General features: G+C 43.0%; 2 protein-coding genes across 3 annotated transcripts; both read right to left on the reverse strand.

Annotated features, from left to right (window-relative positions):
- Positions 1 to 1,934: 1,934 nt before the first annotated feature.
- On the reverse strand, positions 1,935 to 13,301 carry tspan9b (tetraspanin 9b). The gene is made up of 8 exons (XM_078942047.1): positions 12,796 to 13,301; positions 5,218 to 5,280; positions 5,010 to 5,129; positions 4,852 to 4,926; positions 4,682 to 4,777; positions 3,194 to 3,307; positions 3,037 to 3,120; positions 1,935 to 2,582 (listed from the first exon to the last, which is right to left on the reverse strand). Exons 1-8 carry the CDS (start codon positions 12,901 to 12,903, stop codon positions 2,514 to 2,516), a joined length of 729 nt encoding a protein of 242 aa, XP_078798173.1. The 5' UTR covers positions 12,904 to 13,301; the 3' UTR covers positions 1,935 to 2,513.
- A 1,123-nt stretch (positions 13,302 to 14,424) lies between these two features.
- LOC101170386 (F-box only protein 15) lies at positions 14,425 to 24,472 on the reverse strand. 2 transcript variants are annotated; one of them, XM_004083293.5, is made up of 10 exons: positions 24,235 to 24,471; positions 24,074 to 24,151; positions 18,862 to 18,966; positions 18,130 to 18,363; positions 16,838 to 17,038; positions 16,592 to 16,712; positions 16,439 to 16,521; positions 15,365 to 15,510; positions 14,991 to 15,115; positions 14,425 to 14,893 (listed from the first exon to the last, which is right to left on the reverse strand). In XM_004083293.5, the coding sequence occupies exons 1-10, from the start codon at positions 24,417 to 24,419 to the stop codon at positions 14,630 to 14,632; spliced, it is 1,542 nt and encodes a 513-aa protein (XP_004083341.3). In that variant the 5' UTR covers positions 24,420 to 24,471; the 3' UTR covers positions 14,425 to 14,629. The 2 variants fall into 2 exon arrangements, with proteins under 2 accessions (XP_004083341.3, XP_011489633.3); XM_011491331.4 differs by lacking the exon at positions 18,862 to 18,966 and having other exon boundaries at positions 24,235 to 24,472.
- Between the last annotated feature and the right edge of the window lie 823 nt (positions 24,473 to 25,295).

The raw sequence follows: 25,295 nt of genomic DNA on the forward strand, positions 1-25,295 counted from the left end.
AACCCAAAGCTGAGGTTATCAACTTCCTTAGCCTCAAACTCACCGTGGGAGCTAGCAGAACCTGCTTTCTGGAATACCCCCTGGTGTTAAAGGGCCGCCCATATCCAGAGCCTTTCAGAGTAAACTGTATTCATATATAATCATAGATTAGCTTTGGCTCACTAAAGAACCATTTCTTATGAAATAGGAGTTATTTTCGCAGCTCATTTTGCCATCAGGAGGTAAGACGACTTGATCTCTGAGGCCCCACCCTCCGCTTGTTGTGGTGCTGCGTATTTCATGACATCATCTTAGAGCCGCCCTCTGCAGCGTCTGCGTTCTTCCCACGTAAACAAACAACTGAACTTTTGCAAAGATGGATGTGCGTATTGTTCACATAAAATAAGTGTTTAACAGTCACCGCTAGCTCCACAGAGAAAGTGGGCGTGTCTTTTAGCCTGGGGGCGGAGCTGGCAGTGCAGACTCTTCCTGGAAGGGGCGGTTCCTCACTTTGTGATGTCACAATGTGAGGACCCACCTGTTTTTGTGGATTGGGAGGGGCTGGTGCTCAGAAAGCAGCTTTTTGGAGGAAGACTCAGAGATGAATGAATGGATTAAAATATCACTTTAGGGTTGTTTAAGGTGACGAATGAACACTATAAAACACTGAAAAGATCAATAGAGTTGACCTAATAGATTTAGCTCTAAATTACTTTTTTCCCCACAGAAAGTTGAAATCACCAGTAAAATGTACTTAAGTGTTTGGTGAGTTTTGGTGTCTGGTTGTGTCTCAACTGGAAGGATGTTTGGATTTTTCTTCTGCTTCTGTCCAAAGATTTGGAGCTCCACATGAGAAGTTCAGCTAATTTCTTTTTGAAACTCCAGCCGGGATGTCTTGAAGCCAACCACTCAGGACAGGTATTGTTCTACGATTACTGAGAAAGAACTTTTGCAACTTAAATGTTTTTTTCTGGGGACAGTTTTTGTGGCTCCAGCATCAGACGCTCCCCTCGTCTTTGTTTCCAGAATAAAGGCGCCGTCACTGCAGTCAGCTGAGAGGAATCCAGCCGTCATTAACTGCAGCACTGTTGACTTTAGGGTAAAAATAACCCATGGGGGGGCGGGTCCAGAACGTCATTAAAGTTTCCCAGCAGCTTCCGCCTTAGAGTGAAGAGGAACCACGGATCACAGCTGCGCCACGTCTGTTTAAGCTTTTCCTCTCCAGAGCAACTTTCTGAGACTTTTGGGTTAAATTTAGACCAAACATGCAGCTGCAGAGGCCTCATCTCCACATCCAGAGAGAAATGTGGAAGTGACGATCCTAAGAGCTCCTCTAGAGGGCGCTGGGACCCCCACAGACAGGCTGAGCCGCTTCCACGTTTTCCAGGCCTGTATAACCCTTGGGTTAAGGAAAGCACGCTGGATGCTCCTCCCATCTATCCTCCGGTTTTGTGTCACACGATTACACAAACTCCACGAAACAGTTTGGATGTTTGGGAACGTCTCCGTCCTACACCAGCAAACACCGGATAACAAAAACTTCCCAACTGAATCTAAATGGTCACACTTAGATTCAGATAACACCGGGACCCAAGACTTGGAAGTTCTCACTCCAAAGCACATCCTGCTGCTCAGAGGAACAACCGTGGAAAGAACTGGATGGGGCTGCAACTCCTCACACCATCCTCGAACTGTGCCGTCTACTGTCCCTACTCTGATTACTTCATGTAATCCGTTTGTTTGGAACCATCATTAAAAATGGGAACGCTAACCGTCATTGCCCCGCCCACAACTACAGGCGGACTAAAACCAGGACAGCTTGGTCACAGGATCAGAAACTGAGATCCTCATGAAATCCTTTTGGAAAACATTTTGTTTCTATTATCTGCAGCAAAGAGCCTAAAAATCACGTTGTCATGGTGATAATTCAATAGAAAAAAAAAAGTGCAGGAAAATGTGGTGCTTTAAAAATTTTATTTATATTTTCATGCAACGGCCACAAAATTTAAACATTTATTGAAAAGCAAAGTTGTAACAAAGTCACGTGTTTTTGTTCTCCTTAATAAAAATTAAAAAAAAAAAACGCCTTTAACAAACGCCGTTAGTCTAAAAATCTGAGTCCAGCAAAAGCTCAGCTTTACTGTATAGAAGGAAGATTTATTTTAAACAAATGAAACGAGAAATTTAGCTATTAATCAAAAAAAAGGCTTTTGCTTTAAAGGTCAAATACTCTGGAAAAACTAAAAACACCTAAAACTAGAAAAGAAGAGAAAAACGAGGTCCGTCCCGTGTGGTCAGTGCTGGGATGTTACGATTTTAGGACAAAAGTCCAACATTAACCAACTCAACTAGAATTGACTGAAGTATAAATAATTGATGGATGTTCTCTGCGTTTGTTCCAAATGGGTGAAAACACAAAGCCTTGCTGCGTTATCGTCATCCCCGGGACTCCGTTCACCAGAATGCCCTTTCAGAATAAAAGCTTAATCACAGCAGCGCTGACTGAGGTCGGCAGGGGGTCGGGGGGGTCCTCATTAATGCGTCGGGCCCTCCTTCCTGCCGATTTGGCAGTAGATCATCATGGAGAAAATCATGCCGAGGATCTGCAGAGAAACACAGATGTTGATCAGAACATCTGGAACTTCATCTGCGCATCAGTAAGCTGTGAGGAAATTTAAATGTTCATGACTTGGATTCCTAAAAACAGTTCCTGAAGAACATCTCATGACCTCTGACCTCAGATCTGCTGCCTTCTAGAGCTCAGAACGACAACAATCTGACAATTGATTTTAAATTCCAACCTAATGGTTCTCTGAAAACTCAAAATGTGCAAAATTACAAAAAGTCAGCATTTCAGGTTGCCATGACGACAGACTCATTTACTCCAGATTCCCTCTCTGAACGCCTTAATGAGGAGGGGGGGCCTCCAGCCTTCACTCAGAACCTCTCAGGTCCAGACTGGAGGCAACAGACCTTCAGCTTGTCATTCAAGGATCAGATCTGGAGATACAGAGCCGTTCTGGGACCAGTCCAAAGCCCGGCGACGTGCAAACTCACCATGATGATGGCGATGGCGAAGGAGATCCCCAGCACCACCTTCATGTTTTGTTTCATCAGATTGATGATTTGATCGGCGCAGGGCTGCAGATTCAGAGACAACACGTCAGTCAGCCTGCCGTCACTCGCTTACCGGCGCAGGTCGGATGTCCCTCACCGTCTGGTAGATGCCGCCTTTGCAGGTGGTGGTGGTGTCAGTGCCGTTGCAGAAGCAGGAAGCTGGAGGCTTGGTCCAGTCAGCGGGTCCTTGGATGATCCCACAGCACTTCAGCTGGAGGGAAGAGAACAGATCACTTCATGGTTCTTAGGGTTCTGGACTGGAACAGCTTCCAGATCTGAGCCAGTGCCAAACATCCAGTCTGACAGATGTTAAAGACTTATTTGGGTGGAGTTCATGTCTGCTCTACAGGTTAAAGGTGCAGAGGAGGGACATATAGTTAGTGTCCGAATTCCTTCCCTCCTCACTACATAGTGCACTAGATAGAGTGTTCTCCATTTTCTGAATCTACAATTCCAAAATCCAGAGCCCTAGAAATTTCCCAGAAGTCTCTGAAAAACCAGTGTGCATCCATGCTCACTAGATCGGTGAATATAGACCACAATGCATTGGAGCCATTTTTGCCAAAATGCATTTTAATATCTATTTTTTTTTATAAACCATCAACGATTTTATCTTCTTAACTCTGTAGATTCATAAATAATTGGGCTAAAAATCACAGAGAAATATTACATTTTAAAAATCAAAAACAAGAGCAAAATAAAGAGTTTCAGATTAAAGTAATGTTCAGAAATCAAAATGAAAAAAAAAAAGGAACCAGAAAAGGTAGATAAAACAGGTCGTTGCTGATTGGAGGATGACGTTTGGCCATCATTTGACCTGATTTGTCATGAAGCAATACTGGAAATACTCTAATCATCCAGAAACCTTAGTGGATGGACTTTAAAAACTCCTTTAAAACTTACTGGAATGTCTTCATCCAATCAGCGATGTCCCATAGTAGCCGCCTCTTAATGTTGGTTTTGTTTTTCCAACATTTTTTGATTTCTGGAAATTTCTTTTGTTAAGTTTACGTTTCATTACATTAACAAACAACTTTCATACAGGTGGGATCAATGAGGTTTTTCTGATTCTGATCTCATTTTCTTTTCTGAAAGTCTGTTTTGATTTCTAACAAACTGCATTTGATTGCTTGTTTTGCTTTTTAAAGTTGTCACTTCAATCTTGAATACCTTTTTTTTTTTTGAGTCAAGTGGTTCGTTTGTGTGATTTGACCTTCAGGGTCACCGTACCTCGGTGCCCTTGAGCAGGGTTGTAACAGACCGGCTTTTATCCACACATGACTAGCAAATAGAAATTAATTCCGGTTCAACTCTTTCTGCTTCAGGACTAGTTTGAAAGAAATGTATTTATTTTGTTTTTTTGGAGCTGTGAAAGATCAGCAGAAACGTTTTGGTGAAACATTAACGGTTGCTGAGATGCAGCAGCATTTAAGCTCCGCCTCTCCAGAAAAAATGTCATTTACATTTAGAAAAGAAAAGAAAAGAAACTGCTTTTTCCGAAACTTTGCAACCTTCAGACCTGTAGAAAATGATCAAATGTTCAGCCCAAAGCCTCCGTTTAGTCTACAGGTGGCGTCTGCGGTACCTCAGCCTGCAGCGCCTCCAGGTCTTTCTTCACCGAGTCCGGCTGGTTGGACAGAGGAGTCAACTTCTGCAGTTCCTTCCTCACCCAGTCGTTGACCTGCAGACCAACAGCCGTTTAGTTTGCACCTGCGTGCAGGTAGGGAGGCGGCTGACGCTTACTTTCTAACTCACCGTCTTCTCGCCTACAGCTCCCAGAATTCCTGCCGCCAGGAGGAGGGTGAAGATGACAAGAAGGAAGATGAAGAACTGAGATAAAAAAATAAAAAAATCTGTTCAACAGCAGCTTTCAGTTAAACCGGCTGTGAGAAGGCGTGGTCTCAGGAACCCACCATCATCAGCATGCACCGACTCTCTTTGTAGGCACCCAAGCAGCCCAGGAAGGCCAGAACAAAGACGATGACGCCGATGGCAATCATCAGGTCCACGCCAGGAAGGGCGGAGTTGGTCAACTGGAAGGAAGATGTCAAACCGTTTTTGCTAATAAAAGAGGAAAAAGTCATAAAACTGCATCTTTGATGAGGATCCCGCCCACTTTACCTGATTTCCATCTTTGGTCACCTTCAGGTAGATGCCGACTCCCAGGATGACGCAGCCGCAAAGCTGAGGGGGAAAAGGGGGACATTTGAGGTGAAATATGGCGCCATCTGCTGCCTGATCAGAGAACTGCAGACGTGACGTTTTGAAGAGATTCTTGGTGGAAAAAGAAGCGGATTTGTAGAGAACAGGAGGAAAGTTCTGATGGATTTTAGTTTTCATCAGTAAATAAGTTAACTTATTTAAAAAAGGTGTAATAAAAAATGTTTAAAATGTTTTTGTGGCATCTTTCTATGGAGTCCTATACTGTTCATAATTAAATAAATAAATATTTAATTAAATAAATTGATATGACCTCATGCAAATAAACAACCAATAAATCTCTCATAAATGTATAAAAGATCATGAAATTGTAAAAAACCTGCACACAGATTTTAAATTAGCCATTATATTATTAAATATATTTCATTTTGCTTTAAAAACCTGTTCAATATTTTATAACAGCATTTTAAAAAATTCATTTTTAATCATGTTGAATATTATTATAATTCTGTCTTTTTTCAGAAGCTGGCATTTCAAAATCAATATTTTCCAAAGTAGCTTTGTTTTTATTTCATGTTGCTGTTTTTCACAATGACTTATTTATTTAATGAAGAGCATTTTCAGGAGAATGAGTCTGTCTGTCAGTGAAAGTGGGCGGGATCTAAACGCTCATTGACTGATCCATGGAAATAGACTCATATTCCTCGATACGCGCTCAGCGGTGTGCCAGTCAAAGACATATTTCAGCGATATCCACACGGCTTTGCTGACATTAGAGATCAAATAGAGACAAACTATTTGTCTGCACAGAAGATGCAAACATGGATGACTCTGTTTTTGTAGTTTGAGGGTTTGTGTGGACCAAACCACAGAGGAGCTCCGGTGGTCCACATCTTGAAGTCCCCCGTTGAAACACTCCTCATTCTTACGCCATTCTCTCAGAGCTCACATCGTGCTTCATGCTGTGTCGGCTCACAGGAGGCGAGCTGGCAGACCGACAGAGTCAGACCAGGCAGCCGCGCAAAGCGGAACAAGCCTGCTCAGGCCTCCTGAACCTTATGATATTTTTCTATTTTCAATGAGACAACGATTATAATCAGGTCCTCTGATTTTATTTTTCCCTCTCGGGGAAATTGTTGAACCTTTCCTGCGATGTCGTTTCTGACCGTGGTTGGAAAATAGCGGAGATCCGGGATTGATTTGGGGTTCACTTCCCCGTTCTGACGCTTCCAGAGCGAGTTAATAAAAGAACCAGTCTCTATACTAGTTTGGAGGAAACATGTTTTTATTAATACTTTTCCGGGGAACTGAGCAATAGACCCTTAACTTGCGCTCACACACACTCTTGCGCTGGGCGCTCGAATTTCCACGTAATTTAAGACGTAGTTTGACTGCAGGACCTGAAGCAGAGACTCTCTGGGATGATCTCCTGAACTCAAACATGGAAACGTTATCATGTGGAACTATTCAAAATAAATAAACCTGATCTCTTAACATTCTCCATGTGCATCCATGCATTTTTACTGAGATAAGCACAGCCACAGCTCCATTTGGCTATCAGGCAAAAACATTAGCTGGTAGCTCCTCCCACACGCGGCATGGTGCGTTCATGGAACTCCAATTCATAGAAGCTTAGTGGAACTCCAACAGCCACCCAGCCTAACTTAGACCACTACTAGATGTTAAAGAGAAGATGAAAACCGCCGAACCGACCACAAAAATCACCCGAATTATGCACACTCACCCAAAGCCAATTTTATCCGCAAATTTAGAACCAAATCTGCCCAATTTCTGGTAACACTGGATGTGTTGAGGTGCATACTCCCCCTAGTGTTGAGGGGTGTGCATTGCGCCGTCACGTTTGCTGAAGCATCTTCGTTCGATGTAGTCAGGGTGCTGCTGCTCATGTCTGAGTAAAGGAGTAGCCAATCACAAAAGTGTCCCCGCCTTGTCTAGTTTGATTGACAGACCCATTCTCCTGAAAATGCTCTTCATTAAATAAATAAGCCATTGTGAAAAACAGCAACATGAAATAAAAACAAAGCTACTTTGGAAAATATTGATTTTGAAATCCAAGGTTCTGAAAAAAGACGTAGAATTATAATATTCCACATGATTAAAATGAATATTTTAAAACGCTGTTTTAAAATAATGAAAAGGTTTTTAAAGCAAAATGAAATATATTGAATAATATATAGGCTAATTTAAAATCTGTGTGCAGGTTTTTCACAATTTCATGATCTTTTTATATATTTATGAGAGATTTATTGGTTGATTTTCTATTTGCATGAGGTCATATTTATTTAATTATGAACAGTATAGGACTCCATATCTTTCTGATCACAGAGGACATTTATAAATAGAATTAAGCTTAAAAAGTAGCATTTCTTTATCCAAATCAACGCGAAACAGATGCCAGCTCAGGTGAGATCTACGCCAACAGTCCCTAACACCGCTCTGCAGAAACTATGTCATAGAAAACAACAGGTTTAGATTTGTGCTTAAAAACAGCATCATTATAAATAAAAGACCACTGAGAACGCTTTCAAAGAAAATGAACAGAACAGGTCAACAAGGGTGTATTCAAGGTCAGCTGGTCCGGAGAGAGTCCTGAACCACGTGACTAAAGTTCTCTTCCGTCATTGGCCAGGAATTACGAGGGCGGGGCAAAGCGACTAGAGGCAGAAATGATGGAAGGCGTAAGCTTTGCAGTCTTTGTTGTGATAGTTTACCGATTCTAACTGGATATTTTTATGACCGATTCTGAACGTCTGTATTAACGTCAGGTACGACACTTTTCACTGTTTGGCAGAATCAGGCTGGATGGCGGTTACGGAGGAGACGCCGGCTAAGGAGGAACGCTGGTAAGAGTCCACCACAGGAAATGGCGAGATGCGACGTGGATCACGTTCAAAATGGTTTTACCGAGTCAGTATTCATCCCATCACATTTCAATGAGTTGCTGTGTCTCATCATTGTGGTTGCTTCCTTTTTACCGTATACATCCCATAATGCCCGAAACGAGCCGAGACCACCTCCAAAGACGGGTCCTGGTCCCGGACCGCTTGGGGGTATCAGACTGAAAGTTTGTGCTGGAGTCTGGTTCCCTTAAAGCCAATTAAATGCGTCTGGTCTGAAGAAACAAAACGTTTTTGTAGAAGCTGGATTTGGTTTTTGTGTTAATCAGATTCAACGGTTCGGATTTAAAACTCGGGCTTTCTGGGCCCGATCATCAAAAACTGATGATCAGAGTTAAAGTCAACTTCCTGTTAAACCCAAAGCTCCCGGCACTCGTTCAAAGACCCTGAAGGAGGTGACCATGGATTCCATCGTGGCTTCTATGAATGACGGGCGCCCCAAACACCCACTCCACCCGAGTGGGTGACTCATTCCACCCATGACGCTTCAACGCAGCCGCTCCGGCTTCACCAGCAGAACCTGTGCAACCACAGCGGCTCTGCTGGCTTCAGCTTCTGCCGCAGCATCCGTGTGCTACCAGCAGACGTCTGAACAGACTGGAGCGATAACGGGAATCTTTTATTGATCCTGGAGAAAGATCTGAAGATCAATCGTTTTCCAGGCAGCTGTCTGCAGGAATGGAGGGAATTCCTGCAGGTTTGCTTTGTTCTTTTACCGTGTTTGTTCAGAGAGGATCTTCTCATTCAAGCGCCGCAGTGGAAAAAAAAAAACCTGCTGAACGGCATTTTTCAGGGCGGAGAAGGACCTGAGGAGCCACACCCTGCAGTGAAACGTGGAAGGTGACCTTCAAGTCACAGCAGTTCCTCTGCAGGCGCCATGTAATCACGTTTTCACTAAAGTAATGTCTGGTTTTGAGCGGAACTCAAAACCAGACATTTAGACAAAGGTCACAGAAACACGGCTCCAAACGTGACCCTCAGACTGAAACAGTCACCAGAGAACGCAGACTTATTTCAAAGTAATCTGACTACAATATCCATCTAGCAATGAGGCCCAACACAGCGCTTTAAAGTGACGAAAGTACATCAAAGAATTTTACATTTATATTGGGGGCATTATGGGAAATAGTTACTATAGTTACCCACAAGAGCAGCACTGATGTTGAGTAAAACACCTGTTGGGAAAACCACATGTACAGAGTGTCTGCACGTCCAAAATGATGGAAATGCACCATAGAGTGACCTAAAGCAGCTGTTCTCTGAACGTGGACCCGGTCCGGTCGCTGGGACTGTTGGTACCGGGCCCCACAGAAAATTCTGAAGGAAGTTTTAATTTGGGAAAACTACTGGCTTCTCCATAAACTGAAGCTAACCAAAAACAAAGGTAAGAGGAAACAGAAGAAAAAACGTCCCCTTCAAAATAAAAGATGCATTTAACAGAAAAATAATCAGGAGGCTTTAATACAAATATGGATTTATTCTGAGAGTTGGTGGCACAGACCATAATAATGCTGGATATTTAGCCACCTGCAGTTATGAGGATCCTGCTAATAATGTTCAAATTGTGTATTTACAGGAATTCGTAGATTTCAATCTTTTAGCTTCCACTTTGACAGTTATGGACAAATCTAAATCCCATTAGAATGGTCCCTGCTAAGTTTAAACTGATATTTTACAGAGGATCAACTTAACCCTCAAAGGTTAAGGGAAAACTTAAGGGACGTCCACTTCAGCCTTGTACAGGCTGATCCCTGAAATTAATGTCTGACATTTAACCGGTCTGAGACCTGAAACGTGTTCAAGACGACCGACTTCTATGATTTGGGACGTTTTTTATCACTTGTTGAGCTCTCAACAGTTTGGTCTGTTGTGAAAAAATAAAAAATGACTGAACATCCAACGAGGAAAATATGAATAGGTCACATGATCGTGTCGTGCGTTTCTTTGGTATTTTACTTCAAACTCTGCTAAACTGGAGGCTGGTTTTAATGATACTCATATTTAGTCTCCATTTTCATGACGAGTCGAAGGAACTGACAGAATGGAGGAAGTGGGCGGGGCTACAGGAGATAAAGACCAACTGGTTTGATATAGAAAAAAAAACTCATACTTTTGGATCAACCGATGTTCATAGATTACATCAGACTCGTTTCCATGTCAGTCCAGGTTTGTTCCAAATCGTTTTGGAGTCAGATCGACCGTTTTCATCATTTTCAAATCGGTTCAGGTTGAGAAGTTTTCTTTGCGGTCTCCAACCATGAAGGCCGATTCAGAGACGGGTTCTGTCATAACCGGGACAGAAACTAACCCACGAAATTCTTGCCCCACAGCTGGGATTACGCAATAATCTGCCTCCTCCACAAACCTCCAACCAAAGCACAAAAACCAAGAATTTAAGCCAGAATACAGTCAGAAAGCTCGTCTTCATCCAGCCGTTTAGCCCTTCCCCTCACTTAAAAATTCACTGCTGAAGCTGCAGATCATGTCACTACAGGTTTCTGGGTGGGAACCCGCCCCCACCCCAGCAGAGACCTAAATCTGAGATTAGCTCATCCTCCACCTTCATGGTCACATTTTGTCACTGCTGGTGATCTAAAGAATGTGCGCCCATGTCACGGCGAGATTTATGCCGATTATGTTGGTTTATGGGAGGAAAATGTCCAATTGATCCCAAAAACTAGAATCTTCTGAAAGTCAGAAGCTGTCAAAACCTGGAACCTCCGTTTTAATGGAATGAAGATTGTAGTCAAACCAGTTTGTTTTTAAATCAAGTTTTTTCTCCAGTCCAAAGCATCGGTAATGATTCTGTGGTGACGTTGGCGTGATCTGCTCACAACGTTTTTGTAGTTTAACGTTTAAATATTTACACTTCAGATAAGAAAATTAACTTCACTTTTTTAGTAAAATATTGTTTTGAGAAGTCTTGAACATCAAGTCCTTTTGATTTTGAAAACATTTAGTATTTCTACTGAAATTAGTTTTTCTACTCAATTTACATAAAATTACTTTAATTAGACGAGGAACGAGGACTGTTTGACTTTTAAGAGGATGGGGGGGGGGGGTTAAGCATCTGTATAAATGTACATACAACTTATTTTATTTTTAAACACTATTATTTCAAGACAATATTTTCAAATATCAGAGCAACAGACCTAAAAATGACTGTTTTCAATATTAAAGTTTGTCCTAAACGTGCAGAAAAATCACAAATTTGATCACAAAAATCAACTTATTTTAGGAAATCTCACCAAAACAAATTCTGCCGGATCTATTGGCAGATTTTTCACTGATAAAAATAAAATGTTTTTTCTTTTGAATATTTTTTAAACCTGTTTAGAAAATAATGTGACCGTTATCCGTCATGTCAAAAGCTGGTTTGTAATCGAGACTCGTTTAGAGTCAGCCACAAAACAGGCTTTGGTTTCATGACACCAACATAGCCGGGGAAGTGGGCGGAGCTACTTAACATGGAATAGAACTGGGTTAGTGAGACGGTACATTTACAGATCTGACAGGGCTGTTCTTTTTAATGGAAAGCCTTCAAACCAGATCACACTCAATTTACCAACAAATTCAATCTAAATGACACTTTAAATAAGAAAGTGTTATAAATCGTGTCAGATAAACGCTTCACCTGCAGTCAGGATGGTTCTCCACAGTTAGGGAGGAACCAACAGAGAGTTAAGGATGCAGTTTCCTCAAGAAACCCCGAAACGTCCAGAAAAACCTGCACAGCTGATCCGTCTGAGAAACAAGGTGATCAACCAGGACAGTTATGCGTCTGAACCATGAAGGGACCCAAACGTTTCGGAGGAACACCTCAGACAGAACCAGAGAGCGGCTGGTTTACTGCTCCGTTCTGTGCTTTTAGACCACAAGAACAAGGTTCTGGCACGGATCGGCACGGACTGACTGATGCAAATATGCACCAAAACCCTTCAACTACAAAATGACCAGAATTTAGCATCTATGTGAAATTAAAAACACTTCAAATAGTTTTCTAGCTGTAAAGAAATTCAGGCATCATGAGGTGAAACTGCAGCCGATGACGTTGAACTGCTTCACAGCAGGATTTCAGGTTCCTACGGTCAAAAAGGTCCACTTGCTGGTTCCTGTTTCAGTGCAAATATAATTAAAAAAAAGGCAATAGACTCAAAAAAACCGTCATAACTGGATCTTTATAGAAACATGTGTCCATGTAAGAGTCACACCCCCCAGGCTCCTAAAACACTAGTCCATCCTGAGCCAGTTTTTCCAGTTCTTAGTGGAAAAACAAAACAGGTTTAAGATTTCACTCTAAACGACTGAAGCTGGAGAAAGAAGGATCCAAAAGCAGGTCCAGTCCTCAGGAACCGAGTCCCCTGAGTTTTCAGGACCTCTGACCTCCTGCTTCACCTCCTCAGGCTCACGAGGAGCAGCAGTTTCTCCTCAGATGAACACAGAAACCCCAACGAGGATCACCGAAACTCCTCAGCCGGAACTCCTCCGAGTCGGGTCCCGAGTTTCTGCCCCACCCTGAAAGCCTGAGGAGGGAGAAGCAGCCCCACCTGCTCCACAGAATGAAGGAAACACCACCTCCTCCTCCACCTCCACCAGCCCAGGAGGAGACCCTCACACTCACCCAGAAGAGGACGTTGAAGAGGATGAGCAGCGTTTTGATGCACTTGTTCACAGCCATGATGTTGACGCTTGCAGCTCTCTGAAGGCAGCAGCAATAACAGCAGCTCATAAATGAGCCGCACCTGTTTCCGTGGGGGAGGGGCCTCCCCTGGCTCCTCCCCCATGGGAGGAGCTCTCATCTCTGTGAAGATCTGGGAAACATTTGTGTTCTTCACATTCCTGGGGGATCAGCAGGTAGATCATGGATTCCAGAAGACGCTTCAGCCTTCAGGTGGTTTCCTGAGGCGCCATCCGACCGCCTCGGCGCTCTTCCGTGGTTAAACTCATTTCCACATCCAAGGAGGAGCAGAGCTCAGGTTCGAGGTCCTCTGACCTTCGGGTGACCTCCAGCTGATTGCTGTTCACTCGCACAGACAGGTCCTGCTCTGCTGATTACATCGACAATGTTTTTCCTGCATGATCTCCTCTGAAATCCTCTCAAACAGGAAGGCGTCATCGCTGTCTTTACTGTTTGTGAGCAGAAAAGAAGATAGAAGACGTGACAAAACAAAAAAGAAGAACAGTGCCGTGACAAACACATGTCTGCCAAACACCGTTTATTTACCCGTTTGGAGAGAAAAGGAAATGAGATGTTTGAAATCATTTTATCTGCAGATTTAGTTCAGATATGAAAAATATGCAGCATTTATCCCATCAAACCACAGTCTTCTTTCATTTGTGCAAAGAAATGAGAAACTCTAGTCAAAATTATTGATTACACTTTTAAAACCCTTTGGAGCCTAAAACTGGAGTGAATGCAGCTGTTTTTAGGCAGCTTCTCCGTTGGTCATGTCTGAATGCTGCCTTCAGGTGATTCATGCTTGCAGTTACCTCACCTGACCACTGGGTGATGCAGGCGAGGAGGTTTGTCTGAATTCTAACTCACTCATTTAAAGCATCCTTATTACAATGATTTTGTTCTAAGCCAGAATCCAAAAATCTGTGTTTTCTGTTCTGCTCTCCAGTTAGCTCATCCAAACCCTAAATGACAAAACGCCACGGTAACAGGCCACGCCCATCCCTCTGAGTCCTCGTGAAGTCAATGTTTTGAGCCCTAAATGTTTCTGAACCTCCACACTTATACCGTCGTCGTCCATGGTGGCGTTCTTCCTGGTGTAAACCTGCGTCATCGCGTCAACACGTCACCGTAAATATGAAATTCAGTCCTATCAAGATTTATTTTTAAAGTACAACAGAAGCCTTTATTTTGAAACCAGTTCTCCGGCATTTTGCTGTGAATTTGGCGCATCAACAGATTGTAAAGCCTGCGTTGCGGTGTGAAGGGACGGACGAGGAACGCAGACGCACCACAGACCAGCGGGGATCCGCCTCAACTCTGAGCGTGGATCACGTACAGACTTCCTGTCGGGCCTCAACCCTCCGGTTTGTGGATCCAGAAGAGAGAACTTCCCCAACATCAGGTCATCCACACGGCATGAGACACGTCATGTCCCACTGGATCTAGAGGCTGCTGTGCTTCAGCGTCCACCTCTGTTTCTGTTCATGCCCAGAACCTCCTCAATGTTTAGAGAGAACTTTCTAAAAGGACGTGTTTCAGAAGATTCTGTGATGCTGAAGTATTCACCAAGTCTTTGTTCTTCAGAATGAAGCTTTATTGTATCGTTCTCTGGAGAAAAATTATGCAGACGTGAAAATAACTGCAGTTTGATCCAAACTCGGTTCTTTTCTTCTCTTTTCAAAACAATAAAAGTCAACTGAACTCAATTTAGACCTTTAACTCCGTCCTGACTGAACAAACTGGATAAAAAACAGGAATCGACCCGGAGACCTGCTCCTCAGTACTCTCTGCTGAAATGCTGGTTGACCTTGTCCACGGCCACGCAGACCACCAGGCTGTGGACCAGGAACTGCTTCTGCTCCTTCAGCCACACCAGCTTCATCTCCACCTCGCCGTCGGCGTGCTGGTACTCCATCAGGAAGTGGTCGCCGCTGTAGTAAGAAGACTCCGCCTTCGACATCCTGGCAGTGACGGGGGCGCTGACGCACCAGAAGGGTTTCTGATGGATGTCCAGGAGGGTCAGCGTCATGAAGCAACAGTTCTGCGCCACAGAAGACCAAAAAATCGTCATTTCTTTATTTTGAGCAACAGAACTAAACGCGGCGGCGAGGTGAACTGGCGGCATGTGTGGGTCGTACTTCCACGGCGCCCTGCAGCTCCCCGCACTTCCACAGCAGCCTGATGCCCCCGGGGAGCAGGCGGTGCTCCGACAGGTCGGTCCTGCTGATGAAGCGCAGCTCCAGCAGGCGGCGCTGCTTCTCCACTGAAGCCCAACCCCCAGGAAACGGAAAAAAGGGCGAGAACGGTGCAGGGAGGACAACGGTTCACGAGGCGAGACGACAAAGTACAGCAGAGTCAAAGAAGCCTTTTTCAGTGAGGGATCATGGGATGTATGTGTGGATGGTTTTCTGGTTTTGTTTTTTATTGTGAAGCAATTCAAGCTGCGTAAAGTATGAGAAATGATTTCTATAAGTAAAGCTTGAATACTCAACCGTTAGAGTAATCAGATTACCTGAGCCACAGGAAAGCTGGCGGAAGTGACCCAGCATGATCTTGAAGTTGGCGTTGTGCAGGACGAAGTGGACTGTGTATCCATGGAGACCAAACTCAGGATCTGAGTGGTCGGCGGATGGGGGGTCCACAGGCACAGAGTATGGACTGCAGGGAGGGGCAAAAACCTCTGAGGACAAACCGAGACATTTACATAACATGCAGGTCTAACAAAAAACCCCGGATGGATTCTATTTGGTCCTGGCGCGGTCCTGACCGGGTTTAGCAGGTGTGAACACCAAACCTGAGCTCAGGCCTCCTGAGAACAAAGCTCTCTGAGGAGGAGAACCAAACAGCCACAGTGTGAATCTGAAGAAGCAGAATGATGAAGAAGATTGGAAATGCATGCTGGGTAACGGAGATGCAGTGAGGAGCTGCAGGAGATGACGGTCAAAACTGGCAGGACTAGTTCTTAGCAGTTGTTTTCAGTCCCGGTCAGAACTGGTTCTGTCCAACAGCGCCCCCAAATGAGCAGCTGCTGGAACTGCAGTTTGCTCCACTTCAGCCTGTGGTTCTGTCCTGAGAGCACTTTGACCCGAATATAGGATCCTCTTCAGAACAAGGTTCTCAACACAAAACAGGTGGAGGAGTTTGCGTAAGGAGTTCCTCCTTTGGGCTTTGGGTGGAGAAGTGTATCCATGTTCTGTTCACTAGTGAAGGAAGGAGGAAGCATGAGATCCGTGGATCTAGGTCCATCTTTGTTCTGTTTGGGTTAAAGTCCTCCAGGAGGAACTCAGACACTGCAGAATGGGTTCAGTCTGAAGATGTTCTCCTGGTTTGCTTCACATAACAAAGTGAAGCACAAAAATGTAGGAAGAACCGACAAACTGCTGCAATTCAAACTCCCCCAATACCTTTAAAAGAGCCTAAAGTCGCAGATGTTTACATTTAAAAAACTTTATTGTAACAGAGAAGCCAGTCAAAGACAGACTGGGTTAAACATCAGATCAGGCAGAACGGTTCTGCTGATGGATCAGACTTTCAAAAGTTTCTATTTGAAGATCTGTCGCCCGCCAAACCCCCCTGGTGAACTCACCATGCCGGAGAGCCCAGCAGACTCCTCTCCACCAGCCTGTGGAGGTGCAGGCTGACCATGACGAAGGCCACCCTGCTGCTGCTCTGGACACACAGACTCGGCGAGTCAGACTCACATCCTCCTGCAGGAGCGGAAGACTTCTGCTGAACTCACCCTCCACACCCCCAGCAGGACGTCCGGAAGAAGCAGCACCTCCATGAGGCCGTCTGCCCCGACCGGCGTCTGAGGATCGCTCAGAGTGTCCCGCCGCAGGACCAGAGAGCGCCAGGCAGCTCTGTGGGGGGAGGGCAGAGGTGCTGAAGAACAACAAAACACGTTTCCAAGGCAACGAAGGAAAGCATTTTCAGGTCCAGCAGGTCAGCAAACAAGTGACGGTTGGCTTTAGAATCTTCTTCTCACCTCGGGCTCCTGCAGCTCCTCATCGCCTCCTTCCTGACTCCGTACACATGGATGCTGCAGATGCTGTGGACATGCAGGAGGCCGCTGCAGCTCCAGCAGACCACCACGGACGACTCGAAGAAGGTCGCTCGGCTCTGATCCAGCCTGGTCTCCTGTCCAGAGCGCTCCACCAGCGCCAGCTCCCAGCTCATCTTCAGGTTCCTGAAAAACCCAAACAGTCATCCAAACTACAAACAATTCAGGGAGAAAGCAGGAGACGCTCGTCTGTCTGAGGTTAGAAAGATTTAATGAAAATAACGGAGAAATGTAAAAATGTACAAAAATATGCTGCAAAAATATGCTCCACTTCGATAAATTAATGCTACACTTACTGAAAACTATTAAATTTAAATTAAATTAATTAGAATTAAAACTAACAAGTGGTTTCAAAATTTCAAAATGTAAATAATAAAAAGGAAAAATATTTCCAAAAAGCTGTTTAAATAAAAAATGTGGAAGAAAAAAATAAACAAATAAGAGTAAAAAAAGTTATTTAAAAAAAACACACCGAGTACAGACAGTTCCAAAAGTAACTGATATAGACATAAAAATAATTCCTTTGCCAGACAAAAAATTCAATCTTTTCTGCTTAATCTTCGCTGCCATGTCATCACCTGAACTTTCTATTACAGACTCAAAAATGATCTAAAACCTTTGAAAAACACAGTTTCAGTTTGAAAGAAGAGCAGAAACGACTCCAGAACAAACGGGAACCTGCAGAAGAGCTGGGGAAACCCACTGAAGACGCTCAAAGATCCTCCTGGAGAACAGCAAAAATCCTGCCGGAGAACAACTGAGAACCTTCTAGAAAACAGCCGAGAACCTGCCAGAGAACAGCCGAGAACCTGCCGGAGAACAGCCGGGAACCTGCCGGAGAACAGCCGGGAACCTGCCGGAGAACAGCCGGGAACCTGCCGGAGAACAGCCAGGAACCTGCCGGAGAACAGCCGGGAACCTGCCGGAGAACAGCCAGGAACCTGCTCGAGAACAGCCGAGAACCTGCTAGAGAACAGCCGAGAACTTGCCAGAGAACAGCCGAGAACTTGCCAGAGAACAGCCGAGAACTTGCCAGAGAACAGCCGAGAACCTGCCAGAGAACAGCCGAGAACCTGCTAGAGAACAGCTGAGAACCTGCTAGAGAACAGCTGGGAACCTGCTAGAGAACCTGCTGATGAAAAGCAGAGAACCTGCTGCAGATTGTTCTGATCAGAAAATGTTCAAGGTCAGAGGTGTGAAGAAGCTCCGCCTCCTACCTGAGGACCGCCTCGGTCTGTTGGGGCAGGCTGGTGTGAGGACAGACGGTTCTCAGGTCTTTCTTCCACTTGTCCATGTCCTGCTCCCCCATCCTTCTGAAGAACTTCTTCTTCCAGCCTCCCGCCGAGCAAGGCTCCTCCTTCGCAGCTGTGGCTGGCGAAGGGGGAGGGGCTAACTTTGGTTTCCATTCTGGACTTCCAAACTCTGAAGCGTAAATGTTCCGCCACACAAAGCTGCAGAGAAACCAGATGCAGACATCCACACGTGTCCCACGTAACCGATAGCAACGATCCCCCCTGGTGGAGAAACCTTCTGATCATCCAACAGGTGGAAAATCTGCACCTGAAGATCTGTTTGCCCACAATGGGACACTTTTACTTCACCTGCTTCTCCTGTTCTATATACTTTTTACTGTAGAAATGTGAAATAAAACTCCTGATCTTCATTCATTCATCTTCATATTCTACTGTTTTATCCAGAACGAGAGAAAACTCTGAAATCCAACTGTAATCATGGACATGAATTTGAAAAGACAACAACATACATGTACTAGACATTTGTAGCAATAAAAAAAGTTCTACTCTAAGGTCCCTGTTGGTGGCGCTGAGAACCCAAATCAAACTTGACCTGATGACTGTGAGACCCACGACGAGCAAAGACACACAAAACAAGAGCGTCATTTCCTGCAGTGTCTCTGCGTTTGTCCTCCACACAAACGTGTCTGGACTCACTCGTCGTTGGCGAGTCTGTGGAAAAGTTTGCTGACATGGCTGACGCAGATCAACGAGGAAGCATCCAGGTACGACAGAATCTTCAGGAGAACCTCAAGCGGCAGTCTGAGAAGACGAGAGCATCAGCTGGAAAAAAAAACTACTTCTATGCAGATGACTTACTCTTGACACCACCCTTATCTGGTGGAGAAGGATCTAGAAATGAATCAAAGAAAACACTTCTTTTTTTCTGTCTTTAGAAAAATGTGGCCATGAGTGAGTTCTAAAATCAACTCCAGCATGAGATTTTTATGGGACACTAGATCAGTGTTTTTCAACCTTTTCTGAGCCACGGCACACTTTATCCTTGACAAAATCCTGCGGCACACCAGCATCCAAAAATGAAAAAAGGAGAAACTCTATAGTCTGTATTGATGCACAGCCCCTCCCTGATCTCACAGGCATTTTTGTGATAATTGTGGCAGAAAAAGCTGGAAGTTGCAGCTGTTTGTTCTAAAAGATGTAATAAAAGTTAAGTTAGTATTTCGTAATAACTTTCAACTAAATTATTTGACATTTTACCCTGGTAGTTGTTTTTCCCTCCAGTTTATTAACATGTAATTTTATGTAACCTCCAAAAAAACAAATATATTCTTTCTAAATAGTGATTTATTTATTTATTTTAATATGTATTTCAATGTTAGTGCAAAGGCAACTGTACTTTTTTAACAATTATATGATCGAGATAGGTGGGTTATGCCGATTGTGGATCCGATCGTGTTGAAAGTAAACTGTTCATTCCAATCGTGTGTCACTATGCTCTGGTTTACGTCACGCATAGACAGTCCGGTGTTTCAGAGAAAGCTTTGGAGCGCATACAGGACCGACCGGCTGCTCTGCACGAGTGAACCGTGTCTGTGAGCAGAGCAGCCGGACTTATAGCTTTGTGTTTGCGGACAGGGCGCTGGTGCTTTGTTAAGTGGGCGCTCCGGGGGGGAGGTTTCCGACCCGCCGCTCTGGGTTAGCGTCTGCCGGACTCAGGAGAACCGTGTGTCTGAGCAGAGCTCGGGCCGTCAGCTCACACAGCTGCTTTGGGGCGGCGTGTGAGCTTTTCTTTTTTTTATATAACTTAAGTTTTATTTTTCATTTTTTGTAAACAAGATAAAGAACACTAGAACATGACATCAAACAAATAAAGTCTTACAAACAAAGAGTAGAAAAGGAAAGAAAAAAAATGATAATAATAAATAAAAATAAATAAGTAGAAAAGGCAAGGAAGAAAAAAATAGAACATGTCAGCCACCATTCCAGAAATGTCATACATCGACCAGTGAGTTTTTATATACAGTCCATCTGTCCCATTTTTCCTTAAAATGTCCTTCTCTCAATCTTAAAACAAAAGTCATATTTTCCATAATATAAATCTCCTCCACTATTTCAGTCCAGTCTGTGAGGGTTGGTGGTTCTGGCTTAAGCCATCTTCTGGTCATTGCTTTCCTTGCCGCAATCAGGAATATTTTCACCAAATACTGATCTTGAGGAATGACTGTTTCAGAAATGTTGCCCAGATGTAACACTATCTGCTTGAAGGGGATTGTGTAGCGCAAAGCGTTTGTTAAGACATGATGGATGGAATGCCAAAATGGTCCTATTTGCGAACAGTTCCAGAAGATATGAGAGTGATTTGCCTTTACTGCACCACACTGTCTCCAACACATCTGTGGATTTGCTGATAGTTTGCTTTTAATTAAAGGTGTAATAAAAAAGCGCATGAGGTTTTTCCAATTAAATTCCCTCCATTTCATTGATGTGGTAGAGGACTGTGTTGATGCACATGTTGAATACCATTCTTTCTCTGAAATAGTGATGGACATTTCTTTTTCCCACTTTTCTTTAACATATAAAGTTGTGTTTTTCTGACATGAAATGAAGCTGTGGTACAGTTTAGAGATCATTTTGGATGTTTTATGCTGGTACGCTCCAATTATTGCCTTTAGGACTGGATTTTGTTCGCTCCAACTCTTCTGATCTAATTGCTTTGTTAAAATATTCCCTCACTTGGAGGTATCGAAAAAAATCCTGGTTGGTGAGTCCAAATTCCACCTTTAAGTCCTGGAAGTCCCTCATCTTATTTTTATTTGTGATTGTGGCAAAGGCTGTAACCCCTTTTGTTCTCCACTGATTAAATGTGGAATCGTCTTTTGCTGGTTTGAAGTCTTGGTCAAGATAAATCCATTTAAGTATTTTCTTTTCCTTTTTCAGCTTTAATTGCCGTGCTACCTTTTGCCAGAGTTCCATGGTATATGTTGTTATTGGATTTAATAATGTGGTAATGTTGTTTGGTAAGTCCTCCTCTCCTAAAAGGGTCTGAATCGGGTGTTCTGATACACATGTCTCAATCTCTTTCCACCTGGAGTAGTATTCAGAGTCACACCAACAGCAAATATAGCGCATCTGTGCTGCAAAAAAATTTAATTTCAAATTGGGGAGAGACATTCCCCCTTTATCTTTAGGCAATTGTAATGTTGCATATCTGATCCTGGGTTTTTTCCCTTCCCATATAAATCTGGATATCATCCTGTCCCATTCTATGTACTGCTTGGGAGGTATTTCTATTGGAAGTGCCTGGAATAGGAAGAGTAGCCTTGGTAAGATGTTCATTTTCACCACATTTATCCTATCTGTTAAATCAAAAGGGTAAGTTGACCACCTCTTAATATCCAGATTGATGTTTGAGTTAACTGTGTTATAATTTTCTTCGAATAGGAGTGACAAATTTTTGGGTAAAAAGACTCCAAGGTACTTAATTCTTTTATTGTCCCACTTAATATTGTAGCTAGATGCAGTTTTTTCTGATGGGGAGTGGTTGAAAAGCAGGGTTTGGGTTTTAAAAATATTTAATTTGTATCCCGCAAGAGAGTTAAATTCTTTGAGGAGTGTCATTAGTTTAGGCATGGAAGTGTTAATGTTCTTTAAGAACAGTAACACGTCGTCTGCAAATAATCCAATTTTTTGTTCTCTGCCGTCAATTTTGATTCCTTCTAGTTCCTCGCACTGCCGGATGGCCTGGGCCAGTGGCTCAATATATAGAGCAAAAAGAGTCGGACTGATGCCGCAGCCCTGCCTCGTTCCTCTTTTTAACTCAAATCGGTCTGTGAGGGAGCCGTTTATTTTTATTCTAGCTGTAGGCTTGTCATAGATGGCTTTTATACATTTAATTGAGTTCTGTGTGAATCCAAATTTCTCTAGGGTTTGGTAGAGGAAATCCCAGTTCACCCTATCAAAAGCCTTTTCTGCATCAAGGCTAATAAGAGCTGCTTTTATTTTGTTTTTAGTTATGGTGTGAATTACATGCAGGCTTCTTCTAATGTTGTCCTGTGTTTGTCTGCCCCTCACAAAACCAGTTTGGTCTTCATCAATTAGCTCAGCAATAAATGTTTCAAATCTTTTAGTTAAAATTGATGTATAGATTTTATAATCCACGTTTAACATTGTGTGTGTGAGCTTCAAAGCAGAAATGTCGCTCAGTCCTTAGAAACCGTTCAAACAATCACCTGGATTTGTGTTTCCAGTCGTGTCCCGACAAAATAAAGGCTGATGTTATTCCCACATATGTACGTGCCACCAGGATGCAGATTGCAGCATTTCCTGCATGGATTTTGTGTTCATCAAACAAGGCTAATGTTGTTGTTAGCACGTGTCAGCCTCTCCTGACCCTGGCTTCTTCCACAGAAAAAGCACTGACCACATGGATTAAAAATAAAATGATGAGCGAACAGGCGCTTCATAAAAATCATAACATTGATAAAAGCACGTTTAAAGGATTATCTCGTATATTACAGAGCTGCTGCATAAATGTATATGAGAGCTCACTTTTTTTACTGTGGGACTCAATTCAACACATGATTTATTCACACCAAAAGTGAGACCATGTGAACATTTGTTCTAATCGGAAAAAGGGTTTCTGGGCCCATGTACACGGTTGGATTTTAATCTGACCATTGATCCGATTGAGAGATTTTGCGCATGTAACCGCGGCAACTGTTTTGCTCACTTGTTCCACGGTCTGATACCGGATTCTGTGGAAAGCTACACCGCTAAAGACGAGCTTTAGCTGCTATTTTAGTTGGAACTGAGAGACTTTATGAGCAGAATCAGAACAAGGAAGTGAAGACTTTAACCACCTCTGATTGGTCACACTGATGACGTGTAATTACGCCTCCAAGAATGATTGGTGGAGACAGTTAAAGGGGCGGGACTTTTCCGTCATAAGTTGTAGCTGCAGCTAAATCGCGGTACCGTCATTCTTATCAAAGTGTCTTTAATAGAATGAAATAAACACAAAGAAAAAAGTATTTTATGACCCCCCTTTACTTGCCAATACGAGCTGAGTGGCTGCTACACGCCTCTCATTCTGCCCCTCTGCCCCTGGTCAGAGCTCTGACAAATTCATGGGGGGGGGGACAAAAGCTATTTTCAAATTGGCAGCTTTTCTATAGGTTTAATCTCCATAGCAACCATTTAATTTGCATGTATTAACGTGTGGTCATCACTCAAAAACGTAAATATAGGCAGCCAAGATGCACATTACACAGACACATTTTAGATGCATCCAAAATTGTATTTTTTGTTGTTGCCGCACGTGTTAAAGTCCTCTTATGACTTTCTTTTTTTCAAATAAAAACATTCCCAGTGGTGTTTTATTTATGACGAAGTTTTTAACCAAAATCCCACAACCTGAATGTCTTTTTAAAAAAAGCCATATTTTATGTTTATCTAAAGCCTCTGTAACGACACCGACTGACATTCTAAGAAACGGCGAAAAAAATTGTTAAATTCACTCTTAGGCAACAAATACAATGAAATGCCAAAAAGAAAGTGACGATTCGTCATTTTCCAAATACGTGCGGCCAGCGCTAAACTTATTTTTGACCGCACGGCAGGGGTGAGTTTAGGATAGCTAAGCTGCGTTCACACCAAACGCGATTCACGCGGTAGAGGTGGCCAGTCTCAATGGTGGGTCAATGGTGGGTGTGTGGGTGGTGGGGGTCTATCTATCAATCCTAGATCTTAGGTGTGTGCAAGTTTTAGGTCGAATTTTAAATTAAGGCTCAAATTACCTAGTGGGATTAAAAAACGTTTTAAAAGAAATGTAATAAAATCAGCCAATCACAGAGGAGAACAGCACCCTCCAAGTGTAGCACAAACTGCTAGCTGATGTAAGCTAACTTACCTTTGCAGGAGGTTTTCCTCGGAACCAAGCTTCATTTGGGCAAAATCCCCCGTCAAAAACGAATAGTGGGGATGAAAACTAGCAGAAAATTAAATCCGTTGTTAGTTTAAGACTGTTAGACGACCAAATTTACGGATTCTCGCCCTGTCTGTGTCTGTCACCTCTGGTTCTCGCTATCAAAGCTCTGCTGCTCCGTCGCGGTTTTCTTCCTGCTTCTGCCACGGGGAACCGACGCGCTCTCATTTGGACCGGGCCTGTTTCTCTCACGCATTTGCTGTTCTGTTACCGGATTTCTCTGTAAACCCTCCAAAAAACTCTGAAAAAATCGTCCCCTTCCCGCCGCCATGGTAAACCCGCAACTTGAAACTCGCGGCTTCCGGGACCTTTCATAATAAATGTTGCTCATGCCATAACAAAGCCCGGCCGCTAGGTGGCGGTCAATGTTAAACTTTGTAATTATTCGAGCATTTGGCAATTAATAAAAAGCTCCAATGGAACAACCCTAAACAAACACACTAAAATCAGGTTTTAAATGGAAAACCCGTTTATAAAAGCACTCATTGTTTGAGTATTTTTCTTAAAATTATCTCCACAAAAGAAATTGACGGAGTTATGAAAAAATGTATTAAAATGTTAGTTTTTAAATGTCAGTACTGTTATAGAAAACAAAGTAAAGTGTTGTTGGAAAAAAGGAGGAAAGACGTGTAAAAAAAAAAGCTTATAAAAATTGATATCTGCATGAAAGATGCCAATATTTATTGTGAAGCTTTTTACTAAATATTTTTAAGGATTTACTTTTAACAACTGGATAACTGATTAGTTTTATTCTATAAATATGACTTCTTACAGCCTCAATCTTTTCAGAACAATTGACCTCTTGTGGAGAACCAATTACCCAGAAATAGTTTTATTTTGTTGATGTTGTTTTTCTCAAAATAAAGGACATTTACTCATCAATCAAAGAACATCTACAAGTTAACAGACATTGTAGGAATAATAATTTGTTTGCATTAATTCATCTATTGGTGAAAAAATGCTGGCAACAATAAAATATATAATCATTTTGGGGGAAATCTGAAACATTGGCTGAGTCAAAGCTGTCCAAAGTTCACTTTAGGCATCAATGTTGATAGAAGTAAAATGTTTGTGCACCATGTCCCATAAACATAGAAAACCATGTGCTCAATGAATGAATAGAGACCTTCCACTATGTATAAAAGCT

This window comes from Oryzias latipes, chromosome 23, assembly GCF_053564925.1.
Source record: "Oryzias latipes strain Hd-rR chromosome 23, Olatipes_Hd-rR_3.1".
Classification (NCBI taxonomy): domain Eukaryota; kingdom Metazoa; phylum Chordata; class Actinopteri; order Beloniformes; family Adrianichthyidae; genus Oryzias; species Oryzias latipes.

What these genes read in the sequence shown, in the direction of transcription:
- tspan9b (XM_078942047.1), bottom strand. Translation starts at nt 12,903, where the DNA reads ATGAGCTGCTGTTATTGCTGCTGCCTTCAGAGAGCTGCAAGCGTCAAC. An exon ending in TGACCAAAGATGGAAATCAG is followed by an intron (nt 5,130 to 5,217) that starts GTAAAGTGGGCG and finishes TCTTCCTTCCAG; the next exon opens with TTGACCAACTCCGCCCTTCC. An exon ending in GTCGGTGCATGCTGATGATG is followed by an intron (nt 4,927 to 5,009) that starts GTGGGTTCCTGA and finishes TTTTTATCTCAG; the next exon opens with TTCTTCATCTTCCTTCTTGT.
- LOC101170386 (XM_004083293.5), bottom strand. Translation starts at nt 24,419, where the DNA reads ATGGCGGCGGGAAGGGGACGATTTTTTCAGAGTTTTTTGGAGGGTTTA. An exon ending in GAGGAAAACCTCCTGCAAAG is followed by an intron (nt 18,967 to 24,073) that starts GTAAGTTAGCTT and finishes TCGTCTTCTCAG; the next exon opens with ACTGCCGCTTGAGGTTCTCC. An exon ending in AGGAGCTGCAGGAGCCCGAG is followed by an intron (nt 16,713 to 16,837) that starts GTGAGAAGAAGA and finishes CTCCCCCCACAG; the next exon opens with AGCTGCCTGGCGCTCTCTGG.